Raw genomic sequence first — 14,962 nt, forward strand, 5'->3', positions numbered from 1 at the left:
AATGCAGGAGATCTGGGTTCGATCCCTGGGTCAGGAAGATCCACTGGAGAAGGAAATGGCAATCCACTCCAGTATTCTTGCCTGGAGAATCCCATGGATAGAGGGGTCTGGCGGGCTACAGTCCATGGGATCACAAAGAGTTGGACACGACTGAGTGACTAACACACACAGACATATAAAATAGATTATAAAGGTGAACTCTACCCTTACAACATACAAAAAAGTTACCTAATTTATAGATTTACACAATCCACAAAAGTTAAGCCTACTAAAAATTTCTCACTATCACCATTGCTGCTGCTGCTGCTGCTGCTAAGTCACTTCAGTCATGTCCGACTCTGTGCGACTCCATAGACGGCAGCCCACCAGGCTTCCCCGTCCCCGGGATTCTCCAGGCAAGAACACTGGAGTGGGTTGCCATTTCCTTCTCCAATGCATGAAAGTGAAAAGTGAAAGTGAAGTCACTCGGTCGTGTTCAGCTCTTCACGACCCCACGGACTGCAGCCTACCAGGCTCCTCCATCCATGGGATTTTCCAGGCAAAAGTACTGGAGTGGGGTGCCATTGCCTTCTCCGAATATCACCATTAGAACATCTTTTCTAGCACAGAGTCTAAAATTGCTGACTTGATTTTGCTAGCTAACAATGGAGAAAAATTACTTCATCTGCCTTGACATAAAATGAAAACCTCTAAATTCCCTAAGCCCTCTTTTCATTAAGAGTCTAAAAAATTCTGAGTCACTCTGACACAATGAGAGTTATAGGCAGTATCACATTCATTTTCCTAATCTCTTTCCAATTTTCAAAAATTTTAAGACATACAAGGTGACACCAGGATTTTGCCTGTATTCCTTTGATTCTACTCATAGTTTTGTTTTGAGCTATGAATAGTTAGAAGTTAATAAGTTCTTCTGAAAGTCATTTGGAAGTTTCTATGTTGGCCCTTGAATGAGAATCTTTCATGACATAATGAGCTTATTACACTAATTTCTTTCAACTTAGGAAATTCTATGACCTCTTCTGTGACCTTTCCTAACTTTCAAAGTGCTACAGCCACATAACATGCTGCCTGGCACTTATGGATAAATGAGTGAATGCTCACAATAAACTGCCTGTGAAAACATTAACTATTTCATTAACTATTTCATTTGAAGACATTTTAAGCAGCAATTAAAGCTCGAATTCAAAAATTCATACTTTTGGAAAGTAGATGTTTTCTACAAAGGGATTTATTCCTATTTGTCACAATTTACTACTTAACCTGGTGGCTGCCTTGGTTAACTGGCATCAATTTTAAGACCCATCCATATTTCAAAAGTATTAAAATATGAAAAACTCTAAAACTTCAGTATTAAATTTTAGCGGGACTTACCTGGTGGTCCAGTGGCTAAGACTCTGTGCTCCCAATGCAAGGGGCCTGGGTTTGACCCCTGGCCAGAGAACTGATCCCATCTGCTGCAACTGAAAGTTTGCAAGCCATGACAAAGATCAAAGATCCTGAGGGCCCTAACTAAGACCCAGCTGTCACAGCGACAATGTAGTGACTTCACAACCTAAATCTCAGTGAGCAAGGAGGAAAGGAATAATAGAAAATCGACTGTATATCTTTACAGATAAAGCTACCAAGCTAAGAACTAACAGCCCAAACTCTAACATCACACAAAAGAATATTAACAATATGACACGTGAACGTTTCATGTTTTGGAGGTACAGGTGATATTGCAGGGGTCTTTAACCATGCCTGTACATTAGAATATGCTGGAAAACCTTTGATCTTGATCCAAAGCAGCAGCAGCACCTAAAGGTTGGCCTGGATATTTTTTTAAAGCTCCGCGAATAATTCTTATATTCCAAACCCTGCTACCAGGGGGAATCAGGGTGATACTACTGTCCAGTGCTGCTACCATTCTCCAGCAAATAATACTGTCTTTCTTTAAATTAGCCAACAATCATCCTGAAAGCAGGATAAAAGAAACCCTTATTTATACACGCTGTCATTAATTTTTTCCTCCTGCAGACTTTGACTGGTAACGTGGTCTACTATATAACCAAACTGAGTCAACAAAAGATGTCGGTTCTGGTCTTGGATGGGTTCTTATGAGATCTTATTCTTGTTTTTTTGGATGAGCCAATTCTGAATAATATAGTAGAACTTCCTGGCGAAGTCCAATATACCCTAGAAACAAAAGCTTAGCATTTGTCTTTCATAATCTCAACACAGTATGTGATACATTCCAACAGACTCAAATTCAACTAACATTTACTGCGTGGATAAACAGACTACCCAACAACCCTGTAAGTTGTATTTTATTATTTCCAAACTGCAGAAACATTAAAATGAACACAGACAAGCATATGCAAGGGTCTGTTTTTACCTCACAGGTCTGCAAAAAAGTAACATTTATACCCCTGAAAACAAGCAGTTACAAATGTGTATAAGCCACAAAGTGAAGCTATCAGCTCTATATAAAACAGCTAGAAGTTCAGCTAGCATTTTAATACCCCAATGAAGAATCTGAAAAACATTCTCCATTAAGATCATATGAATACTTTTTTGTTTAAAAAAATATATATATATCCCCATGACTCATTTTAGACCTGGAAGTCTGTACCTTTTAACCTCAGTCAGCTATTTCACTGCCCCCCTCCCTTTTAACAACCACCTGCTTCTCTATTCTGTGTCTATGAGACTTGGTTTTGTCATGTTCATTTGTTTTGATTTTTAGATCCACATATAAGTAAAATCATATAGTATCTGTCTTTAACTTATTTCACTTCACATAATACCCTCTAGGGCCATCCAGGTTGTCACAAAGGAACCCCACTCTTAAACAAAAAAAAGTGACACTCCAAGAAGTATCATAAAATATGCAATTCACTTTCAAGTATCAGCAAAACAATATTTTTTTAAGGAATGGAAGTATGTGACCAGATGGGCAACAAACAGAAAGCAAATATGACAAATTATTATCTGATAAACACTCTTAACAAAACTGTTCACTATTCAGTCTAGACGGATGGTATATGGCTGTTGTTTTTACTGTGTTTTCAGCTTTTCTGTATACTGAAAATCCTTATGCTGAAAAATCTGCACATTTATATATGTTCTAAGCTTATAAGTAGAACAGAAATAAGTCTCCTCTCTCAAATAAATATTAACTATATTTTGATAATAACCATATTTTATTTGAGGTATAAAACCAATCAACAGAGTTGAGATATACACAGAATTAACCTTTACATAACAGAAACTCCTGAATATATAGGATGGGCTTCTAAAGTTACTTGTTTTCAGCCTGAGTTTATTCCACTGGAATCCATTAAAGTATCCAAACTTGCAGATACAGTTAAAGTTCGTCAACAAAGTGAGAAAAATTAGTTCTTGGCTTTTCCTTTCTTTACAGGAAGTTGACCTGTAGCTTCCAAATACTTATTAATGAGTTCTTCTTGTGTAGCTGGCGAACATGGCTGATATCTGCAGTACTCCATTGTATATTCTCCCTTCCCCTGGGGGTTCAAAACAAAATCAAAAAGATTTTCAAAAACCAGACCTCCAAAAACTATCAAGTAAAGAAAGTCATGCAAAGCCAAGATTTCACAAAAATGATCATTTTGTAGGATGGTCTCTTGAAGAGCACTGAAGTAAAATTTAAACACCTGCTTACCTCTGTGCATGACCTAAGTTCAGTAGAATAACCAAACATATTATTCAGAGGGACCTGAAAACAAACACAATAAATACTTCAGCATTGCTTATTGGAAAATATTTGAGAAAAACACAGAAGCCTTAGCCATTTAACTCCTTTAGACCCAGTAACTAGTAACTCTTGGTTTAAAAGAGTTTCTACTGGTTTCTACTAGTAACTCTTGGCTTAAAAGAATTAGAAGCCAAAGAAAAACTTATTTTTGTTTTATTGCGAATAGAAACCCAATTTGAAGATAATTTCATTTGACAGTCACAACTAGCAAATCGATCTTTCAGTTTGGCGGAGTGGACACCACTGACAGCCTTCCCCCTCATCCCCACTCCACACGGCTGCAGCTCAAGTACTCAGAGTGTTTCTTCTGTGAAAAGGTGAATATTAATAGAACTCTTCTCTGGATTCCTCAATGATATGCCCACAGTAATGTCTTCTAGGAGACCTCAGGTAATATGACTAAGCCCTTTCTCCCATGAACTTTAAGTCAAGTAAGGCAAAGGAGATAAATATTATCCTAATAAATGAGAACATAAGAAAATAGCTATGCAAATAAAGCTATCATGAGGAAGAAAAGGTAATTGTACATCTAAGAAAATGACATACAAAAGGCCTACATGAGATGAATCTCATTTTTACCTTTTACACTTAAAGAGATGCTCTAACAGCAAAGTATAGAAATTGACACACACATATATAAGCACAAATTCAACACTTGAATAGCCAGGGAAATGTGCCAATTTGCTCTACAATTTCCAAACACAAAAGCTAATCCTGATTTTCTCCTGTGGATAATAAAAGCAAGGTTGTCAGTGACTAACAGTACTTACATCTGCATACAGTGTAAAATAGTCCTCAATTCCATCTTGTCCTGTGATTACCCCGTGGCGTCGGTTAATTCCTGCAATCACTGGTCCCTGAAATTCATTTGGGGCTATAACTTCCACCGACATAATAGGCTCGAGAATACATAATGCTGTATTTGCCAGGGCTGGGGTTTAAAGAAATAAATAATACATCAGTTTATTAATCTTTAAACAAACTGGAACTCTTTCCTTATCCAGATGTACAAAAGGGAGATGGAAAGTACTCTCCCAAAGGTACACACACAAATGATAAGATTAAAATATTTGATCTGGACTCATTTTTCTAGCAGCAGTAGCAGCCACTCTTTTAAATGGAACTTCCAGAAGGACAACACTTAATTCTAATATTAGTATGTCCATTACCATTTTTTATCCTTAAAAATCATGAGGTTGCAGAGAATAATATAAAAGGGGTCTTAGAACAACATTCAATAAAGTCCTTTCCCACTTAAATTATGCAGTTAGCGGTCACTAATTCTGAGATCCTTCACTAGCTGTTGAGTCTCTGACCTAGGTAAATCAACCCCTTTTTGTTGGTCCCTGGCAGACATTTATACTTGGAGACAACAATCAAGTCAGGCCTGAGATCTGTCTAGGCTAAACAATTTCAATACCTGATTGAGAGCTAAAAATACAAGTTTCTGCTTTCTGCTCTGCCTCTAATAAGTGACATGCCTTTTGGAAAAACACAATCAATCCAGCTATTGAGTTTCTTCACCTACAAAATAAAGACACTGGCTGAGATGCTAATGGTCATTTAAGCAGTATACCCCAATGTGTATGTCCACACTTATTTTTTTTTTAGTCCCACTTAGTACTTAAACAGAATACTTCTTACTGTAACAGATGCTTTAGGGAGAAATGTAACAATGTGGAGAGAATGTAACTTCCAACACTCAAATTTAATATGGACATTATGACAGTGTGGAATAATACTTCAGCCTCAGACTGGATGGATTATCTTTGAAGACTTGAAGCAGGATGTCCCTGGTGGTACAGTGGGTAAGAATCTGCCTGCCAATGCAAGGGATGCAGGTTTGGTCTGATTCAGGAAGATGCCAAATGCCACGGAACGGCTAGGCCTGAGGGCCACCTAAGAATACACGCTGCACTACTGCAGCTGGTGAGCCTAGAGCCGCACTCCACAAGAGAAGCTCCGCAGTGAGAAGCCTGTGCACACGAACAGCAGCCCCCTCTCACTGCAACTTGAGAAAGCCCTCACGGCAACGAAGAGCCAGCACGGCCCAAAATAAATAAATAACATATAAAAGACTTTCAAGAAAGCACGAAAAGGTGACAAAGAAATATTTAATTTTTCAAAAAGTTAATCTTCCAAGCATCAATTGTTTATAATAAACTAGTCAGCAATTATTCTTGTATATGCCTTAAAGCACTTGTTCTAAAGATACTAACTTAAGTGCAATACTTAGAAGAACAGCCATTTAATATACTTGGATTTCTTTGAAATATTTTCTAGTTCAAATCATATCTTAGTTCAGACCTACCTCTGACTCATTAGTCCTAATTAGTGAGTTTTGATTTCAAAAGAGGGATAAGTGAGCTGTGCAGATTCCTCAGTGTCATTAGCGAGGCCCTGCAGAATTCTATGTAGATATCTAAAGCAGTTTAGACTAAAAATTCTAGACTATGGAAGCAGCTCTATTTCTTGTAACTTCTTGGGTTACCACAATGGCTGGGCTTTCTTGGTTCTGCTGCTGCTGCTGCTGCTAAGTCGCTTCAGTCGTGTCTGACTGTGCGACCCCATAGACGGCAGCCACCAGGCTCCCCCATCCCTGGGATTCTCCAGGCAAGAACACTGGAGTGGGCTGCCATTTCCTTCTCCAATGCATGAAAGTGAAAAGTGAAAGCGAAGTCGCTCAGTGCTCAGTCGTGTCCGACTCTTCGCGACCCCATGGACTGCAGCCTACCAGGCCCCTCCGTTCATGGGATTTTCCAGGCAAGAGTACTGGAGTGGGGTGCCTTCTCCGTCCTTGGCTCTAAATAAATGTAATTAATGCAGAACCCAGGTGGTGCTAGTGGTAAAGAACCTGCCTGTCAATGCAAGAGACATAGGAGATGCAGGTTCAATCCCTGGGCTGAGAACATCCCGTGGAGGGCATGGCAACTCACTCCAGTATTCTTGCCTGGAGAATCCCATAGACAGAGGAGCCTGGTGGGCTATACAGTCCATGGGGTTGCAAAGACTCAGACATGGCTGAGCACACAGGCACAGAGGTACCCAGAAAGAGGGATGTGAACAGACATATTTAGTTACATATTATCTAGTGTTTTCAAAAGGTCAGTAATATAAAAGAGCTAAAGTGTGAAAGAGTCATCATATCCTAAAGGGAAAGAAGGGGCCAGTATACAGTGTCCATCCCTTAACTGTTGAGGGCGACCTGTCCAGTTCTGTTTCATATTTCCCCCCTCCTCCTTTTAATTCCTTCTTTCTTCCTAAATCCACCTTCTGATTCACTTGCCCTTCTTCATGTTTTTCTCTATCCCATTCTGTAATGACAAGACTGCAGAACTAATTCATCCTGCCATTTTTCAATAGTCACATAGCAGCCAAGTCCTAAAAGCAATTTTTCCTCAAGTAGAATAGCAGGAAGTGAAAATATCCACACCATCCATCACAAGACCTTTAAGTCTAAAGTGGTGGGCAGAGGTGGTAATGTTTCTATTTCAGTCCTCTAGGGATAAAGCTGAAAACACCACGCTGGGCGCCAAAGAGTTTTGAGAGGAGGTGGTCAAGGGCTAGGACCCTGGTGAGGGTTTAACTCTCAGTTTCACCACTAACTAACATGTAGCCTTGGGTCATTCGATTAACTACTCTTGAGTCTCAGTTTTTTCAACTATCAGGTCACTGTGGAAGATATGATAATTCATGTACTTAGCATAATATTATTACACAGCACAAAAGTCATCAATAAATGTTACTGTGACTTCTCTGAGACAAAAATCTGGGAATGGGTGGCATGGAACAGGTCAAAGGTAATATGAAGGTAAGAGGGATAAGCTTTCACTATACCCAAACACATATGTGCAAGTGTGTTGTGTGCTAAATCACTTCAGTCGTGTCTGACTGTGACCCCATGGACTATAGCCCAACAGGTTCCTCTGTCCATGAAATTCTCCAGGCAAGAATACTGGAGTGGGTTGTCATGCCATCCCCCAGGGGATCTTCCTGACCCAGGGATCGAACCTGTGTCTCTTGTGTCTCCTGCACTGACAGTCAGGTTCTTTACCACTAGCACCACCTGGGAAGCCTGTGCCATGTTTAAGCACATTCTGATTTAATAGTGTGGAATTACTATCTGCAAGCAGCTGGACATGCCCATTTCCACAGAGTTAAGTATGAAGAAGAGCCAGGATTCAAACTCAGCCCAGGAGATCAAAAAAGGGACAATGATGAGTAAAATGAGCTAATGTAATCCTGGATAGGCCTTTATTTCTCCTGTGGAGTAACTACAAATTAAATGTTTGTGGAGAGACCAAGCACAGTGGTCTAAATATTGGCCAAAGCAAATGATGGTGGGACTTCCCTGGTGGTCCAGTGGCTAAGACTCTGCACTCCCAATGCAGGGGTCTGGCTTCAATCCCTGGTCAGGGAACTAGATCCCACATCCTGCAACTAAGAATTTGAATGCTGCAATTAAAGAGTTCGAATGTCACAACTAAAGATCCCGTAAGCCACAACTAAAAATATCCTGCAGCTACAAAGAAGATCAAAGATCCTGCATGCTGCAAAAAAGACCAGGGCAGAAAATGAAAAATTAAGAAAAGAAAAGAAAATGATGGTAATGGTTAACATCCATGGGGTGAAATCCCTGAAAGAACATTTAATTTCACGTTTCAGTTTTAGTTATATCACTGATTAATTTCAGGGAAAAAGTTTAAATTGTGACTGAATATAGTTCCAGTTTTCACTTTTTAAAATTAAAAACATATGAGAACATGAACTATTTTTCTTCCAATTTTGATAATAGTTCAAAAGTATAAGTTAATCTGATATTAAGCTCCATTATCAACATTTACCACCTTAAAACTCTCATATGATAATCAGTGGAGGTATGTGTATGAAAAGCTGATTTTCGTAAGAGCCCAGCAAAATTTTTTTTATTCTTTTACACTTTTATCTTTTAATCATGGAGAAAAAAGAATCAGATGATGAAACAGCAAAGTAACTCGTTTTTCATGCTAGCACCCTGTTTATTTGCACATATTTTTCTGGCAAAAAACCCCACAATACTCCTCAGTTCTATTATCATCTAGTGCTTTTCCTTTGCTTCCCTATCAGGCAATTAATCACACATAAGAATATCTGCACACTTAAGTATTTAAAAACTAAATGGTACATATCTGTTTAATTAATATTCATAGACATACAGATTTTTTTCATGGATATACATATGTTACATTATGGACATCTAATCTACATTTATTTTTATTTCATATAGGTACAACTGAAAAGCATGATGCTCTTTATTGATTTTACAAATTATCTTGCTTTATGTAACCTCTATCCAGGAAAGCTACCTATTTCCAGGATAGAATAGTTGATGATTTCTAATTTGTCTTAACTATACTAAAAAAAGTATCACAATGCATATGTTTATCAAATCATCACTTAAAATATTTCAGTTTTGTCAACTGCACCTCAATAAAGCTGAGAAAACTATAGAGTGATTACAACTAAATTATCAATTTAATACTTATTAAAGTAGTAAACACCTTGGAAGGCAAAAGGCAGGTGTTATGATCTGCTGCTGCTGCTGCTGCTAAGTTGCTTCAGTCGTGTCCGACTCTGTGTGACCCCACAGACAGCAGGCAGTCCACCAGTCTCCTCTGTCCACAGGATTCTCTAGGCAAAAATACTGGAGTGGGTTGCCATTTCCTTCTCCGTCATGCCTAATGAAATTTTACTTTGTGACTTTATTTCCCTTTTCCTATTAACACAATTGTCAGATTGTGACAAAGTTTCTAGATCACAGATTTCAACTGCATTTTTAATAGACAGCTAGCTGGCATAAAGAAAAGAAAGGATTCTTTTACTCTTTCACAACTAGGAAATGAAATAACAAATAACTAATGGCTCCCATTAAGTAAAATAAGGAATTAGCGGCTTGGTCAATAAATAAGCAACCTTCTCCAGCCATTGCCCCACACCTGATCACAGATGCAAACAGACTAAAAACAACCAAGTCCAAAACTCAAACAAAATCAATAAAATCCTGATTTTCTGAATGCCTGGAAAAGAAGTGTTAGAATTTTCTGCTGTCCATTTTGACCCTCTTTGATAAAAATATTTATGAAATATTTTATGAACTATAATGTAATTTTCTGTGAAAACACACTAATGGACATAACTAATGAATCATCATATAATGGATATGGAAGAGATGACAAACAGAATGAATTCTCTGACTTTCAGTTATAACTTAAAATTCTTTTGTTGAATAACCCTGATATCAAACTGCTGTGTCATTTGCTTTTCTCTCTTAAAAGCAATCAATCAGACACACCTGCAATTGTTTATGGTTCTGGTATTATCAGGGTTTTAATACACATTATTATCCTTGTGAGAAAGGTTGACAATTTTAGCAGTTTAGTAAGAAATCTGCACTGAGAATAAGGTTTACTGAATTCTTTCATAATGCCTACAATGTTATACGTGAAAAAACTGTTTACAAATTTATAGGTTTTCTGACATCTGAATAAATCACTAAAAATAGCATGACTATAGTTAATGTTTCTTTAAAATATTTCTTAAAATTCTAAGCATTTGTCTTCTCTATTAAAAATACAGCTTGCAGATTATCTATGAATTTAAACATATGAAAAATATCAGATAATTGAGGAGAACAAAGTAGGATCTTAGTTTTGTAAAAAAGAAAACACGGTAATCTATCCTCACACTGATTCTATGAATACCTGTCCAGAACCTATCTTGTTCCCTGGTGTGCTGCCTAGTGCCCCAGGGGAAGGGGGTAGAAGGGGTGGGGGGTGCTGGGAGAAGACCTAAGCAACATAGTGCCACCTTCTGTGGCTCTGATGGTCCACTAGGGAAGCAGATCATCGATGGGGCAGGTGCCAGGCACAGCATACCTTGTTTAAGAGCACCTTCTCCCGCGCGGATGAAAGAGATTTCATTGGAATCCACCATGTGATGTGCTCCATCTTGCAGAACAAACCGGAGCCCAGAGAGCTTGTGACCAGACAAAGGGCCCTTCTCGCAGGCATCCAAAAACCCCTGTTAATGAATAAGCTTCTTGAGTGTCTCTTCACTTGCAGATGCATTAAGAAAAACCCTCAAACATTTTAGTATTCAGAAGTTTAACATTTTCATGTATATTTCATTAAAAAAAATTTCTTTAAAGTTGAACAGCCTATTTAAGCTTTATTATTGTGGAATGTAGATGAGCAATCCTTTGGAACAGTCTATTACTTAAAGGTATGAAACGGTTTGAAAACGATGCTGAGTGTTAGCAATCACTTTCTCATAACCTAATATTCAAGAATTACTAAACTCTCATGATACATTATAGAGTCAGCATGATCTTAGTTTTACAAGGCGTAAACAGAGGAAAGGCAAATCTAAAAAATTCCCTAAAGTAAAACTTTAATCAAAACTGACATCTTATCAACAGCTGTGTCTTAAGCTCCTACTCTATACCTATCACTGCTCTGACTCACTGGCAGACCACTACATAATAATTTTTGTGCTACACAATGTAAGAACTAAAATTAAAAACTAATTTCATTTTTCCGAAGCAATTCTTTTAAGACACAGCTTTATTGAGATACAACTGACATACAATAAATTATACATAGAGTGCAATTTAATATGTGTGCAGTTCTTTTTCATTCATTAAATACTTGTAGAGCTGCTACAACTCAAGTTAGTTTACACAGCTGCACATATAGTACAATATATTTCTGCCATTTCAAAATTGTAAACTCTGAATGCTGTAAAACATCTAACCTTTCCTTCACCTATGGGAACCTTAGAGAATAAAAGATAATTTAAATTTGTGTGAATGACACATTCATTTGTGTGAATGACAAAATACTGTTTTGAAATTAAGTATAATGGATGATCACAAAAACTGCTACCACAATTAATGCTAAAACCAAAATCATGATCTGTTAATAAAGACTTCTAAGTTAAAAGTTAAAAGATTTTATAAAATAACCTCAATCTTTACGAGCAGACAGTTGCTAAAGGTTTACAACAGTCTTAAAGCCAGTGATGTAGAAAGCTAGTAAAACACAAATAACCCCTTACATGTGCAAAACACCTCACAATTCCCAAAGAAATGTCAGAGTCTTATCCAATCCTCGATTTTGTGAGGGGTTCAGGATTAAGTATTGTATGCTCAATTTACAAAAGAAAGTGGCTCTGAACACTGTGATTTACCCAAGGACATATTAATCATTAGCAGAGATAACAACACACACAGGTGCTGGAAGTCTTAATGCATGGCCATTCTACTACAAGGGTACTACATGTAAGACTTTCACAAACCCCTAACGACTACTGGAAATTTCAATTGCTAATTATAATCAATCAAGTCGTTTCAATTTATCAAGAGAAATGTAATAACTATGATTCAGAAACAGAATGATTTCCTCTCATTGTCATAGCTTATATTTACAGCTCTTGAACTTAATGATTCTAAACCAGATGGAGAGCTTAATCAGATAAAGAAGCAGGACCGGAACAAAAATGAACCACAGAAGACATGATAGCAATATGATTTGATATCTAATACACTGTTTTTTAATTTTTTTTAATGCAATAAAGGCTTTGTTTGTTTCTTTTTACCTTTTCCACAGCAGGCACAAACTGCTTTGGTACATTTGACCCAAATGTTTCATCTGAAAACTCCAACTTAGTGTAGTTCTCTGGGTCCAGAGGCTCCAGTACACCTATCACTTTTCCAAACTGGCCTGCACCACCTGATTGTTTTTTATGTGTAAAGTCAAACCTGAAAGTAATATGAGAAGAAAAAAAAAATCAACATAGTGTAATTACCAAAATGAAATAAACTCCTACTAACTGAAATGAAAACCACCTCTCATCAATTTTACTTCTTCCTTCAAATAGGATGGCCTTGCTATAAAATTTTATTATAGAATTTATTTTAAAAGGAATTCGCTCCTTTCTGTTCTTACTTAGAGGTGGGGTACTCCATCAAGTAATCCATGGTTTCAATTCTGCTAATTTATCTGAATTTCACAAGTAGAAAGTAAAAGTGTTACAATAGAGAGTCAGTGGAAGGTTCTTATTCTAACCTACATTCCAAAAAGCTTACCCATTTTCTTTTGGAAACAGGGTTCTGTTTCCCTGGGACACAGGGTTCTGTCCTGAATCTCTCTGAGGACAGTTATCTGAAAATAGGAGTTATGCAGTAATTCATTCAGATAGTTATTTGATTTTACAACTTGGACACTATGGACTAAGAAAATACAAAAAGGGGAGTTTCAGGAAGGATAACTAACACCTGAAAATGATTAATGGCAGAATCAGCACAATTAACATAAGTCAAGTCCTCCAAATAGACACATATATAGACACAGGTCAGTGTTTACTTCAAATTATTAAAGACAACATTAATAAGATGGCATAAGCATCTTGCATGCATATTAAATATATGTAAATATAGGCTACTATATCACTTTAAAAAACATTTCATGAGTTTCTACTGTTTGCAAGGCATTTTTCTTTTAAACTGCAACCTTCCTCAAGACCATAAGATGGAAGAAGCTGGCTGCTTTCAAAGTTGTCTACAGATAACTGCAGCTAAGTGGACATTAATGAACATCTGTTCCTGCATAGAGATCTGTGAATGGTTTGGCAGAAGTAAATAGCAATTTCAGTAGGAGACGGCAGCTTGGAATGAGTTTTCATAGAGACCCTAAGTGTGAATGTGCCTGATGAATTGCCTTTACATAATGCTGCAGTTGCCAAGAGTTTCAGGATGGGCTGGCGAAAACAATGCTGAAAGGTAAACAGACATTAGAATCAAAAGGACAGCAGAAGAGAAACAACTGCCAAATCACCACAGAATTACTAAGGGGTTTCAAAACGGGTCCACTGACATATTTTCAGGTATGCTCGAGTTCTCCAAGACAATGTAAATTTCGTTTTCAATTTAATAATAATATCCATACCACATACTCTAGATCTGTGCGGTTTATATGATAATCACTAACCACGGATATTTAATTGAAGCTAATTACAATTAAATAAAATTTAAAATTCAATTCCTTAGTTGCACCAGTCACATTGCAAATGATCAACAGGCAAGCGTAGAGAGTGGCTACTGTCCAGGGCAGCAACTGCCAAAACATTCCCACCACTGCACAAAGCTCCAGTGGACAGCAGTGCCCTGGAGGACCAGCTTACAAATGAGCTACCCATGCAGTTTCAGGGATCCTGGCTGAGTTTATAACCGAGTGGATGCCAGATAAGAGGATACAAGGGCCAGGTTTATGCTAAGTGCTTTCTATGGACTGTAGTACTTATTCTTCACCACAGACCCATGAAGTAGGCACTACTTTTTTGTCATTATTTTACAGGTGAGAAACCTCAGGGTCAGAGAAGCCAAGTAACTTGCCAAATGTGACGCAACTCTTAAGTGGCAGAGCCAGAATTTGCACCAAGACCAACAAACATGTTTCTAGAAGGACAGTAAGAATATAAACGATGCATTCAACTCAAAAGCCTTGTAAGGACGCTGCACAAAGAGATTTTCCTGGAGCTTACAGAAGCGGAAGAACTAAGATACCACTTGGTAGGCAGTGAACAGACACGCTGAAGGTAAAAGAATCCATGCTCTTGTGGTCAGACCACTGGCATTCTGTGAAAGTTTCACTTTGGCGAAACATCATCTCTCACATAAACGTTAATGTTGATTAGAATTGTGTTGGTTTTACTGTATATCTTATTTTGTAGATTTATTTTGACTTTATAGTCTTACCACAGTTGCAAGCCATAGGTGTTTTTACTTATTTTCATACAATTATTTAAAACAATAATTTAATTTGCACGATCCCAGATACTTATAATAATTTTGCTACTTTCAAGGTAACTCATACATTATTCAACTTTGAGGATAATGATCTCTTGATTAACCATTAATGGAATTTTATGAAGAAACTAAGACCTCAAGGACTCTATCGGGTTAAGACTCTATTAACGCAGCTTATTTAACATCTACACAGGCAGCTTAAAGTTGTTACTGTGTACTTCCCTGGTGGCCCAGTCTGCAATGCGGGAGACCCGGGTTCGGTCCCTGAGTCGGGAAGATCCCCTGGAGAAGGAAACAGCTACCCACTCCAGTATTCTTGCCTGGAGAATTCCATAGACAGAGGAGTCTGGCAGTTTACAGTC

At 37.7% G+C, this 14,962-nt stretch overlaps 1 protein-coding gene across 1 annotated transcript in view; it reads right to left on the reverse strand.

The window, feature by feature from the left end:
* Positions 1-2,294: 2,294 nt before the first annotated feature.
* GFM1 (G elongation factor mitochondrial 1) overlaps positions 2,295-14,962 on the reverse strand; it is a 52,202-nt gene continuing 39,534 nt past the window's right edge. The window contains exons 14-18 of the mRNA XM_052656277.1: positions 12,392-12,554; positions 10,672-10,816; positions 4,528-4,688; positions 3,665-3,718; positions 2,295-3,506 (exon numbers count right to left, since the gene is read on the reverse strand). Coding sequence (XP_052512237.1) covers positions 3,375-3,506; positions 3,665-3,718; positions 4,528-4,688; positions 10,672-10,816; positions 12,392-12,554 — 655 coding nt within the window. The 3' untranslated portion in view covers positions 2,295-3,374. The remainder of the gene's footprint in view (positions 3,507-3,664; positions 3,719-4,527; positions 4,689-10,671; positions 10,817-12,391; positions 12,555-14,962) is intronic.

Source organism: Budorcas taxicolor, chromosome 1 (assembly GCF_023091745.1).
Source record: "Budorcas taxicolor isolate Tak-1 chromosome 1, Takin1.1, whole genome shotgun sequence".
NCBI lineage: Eukaryota > Metazoa > Chordata > Mammalia > Artiodactyla > Bovidae > Budorcas > Budorcas taxicolor.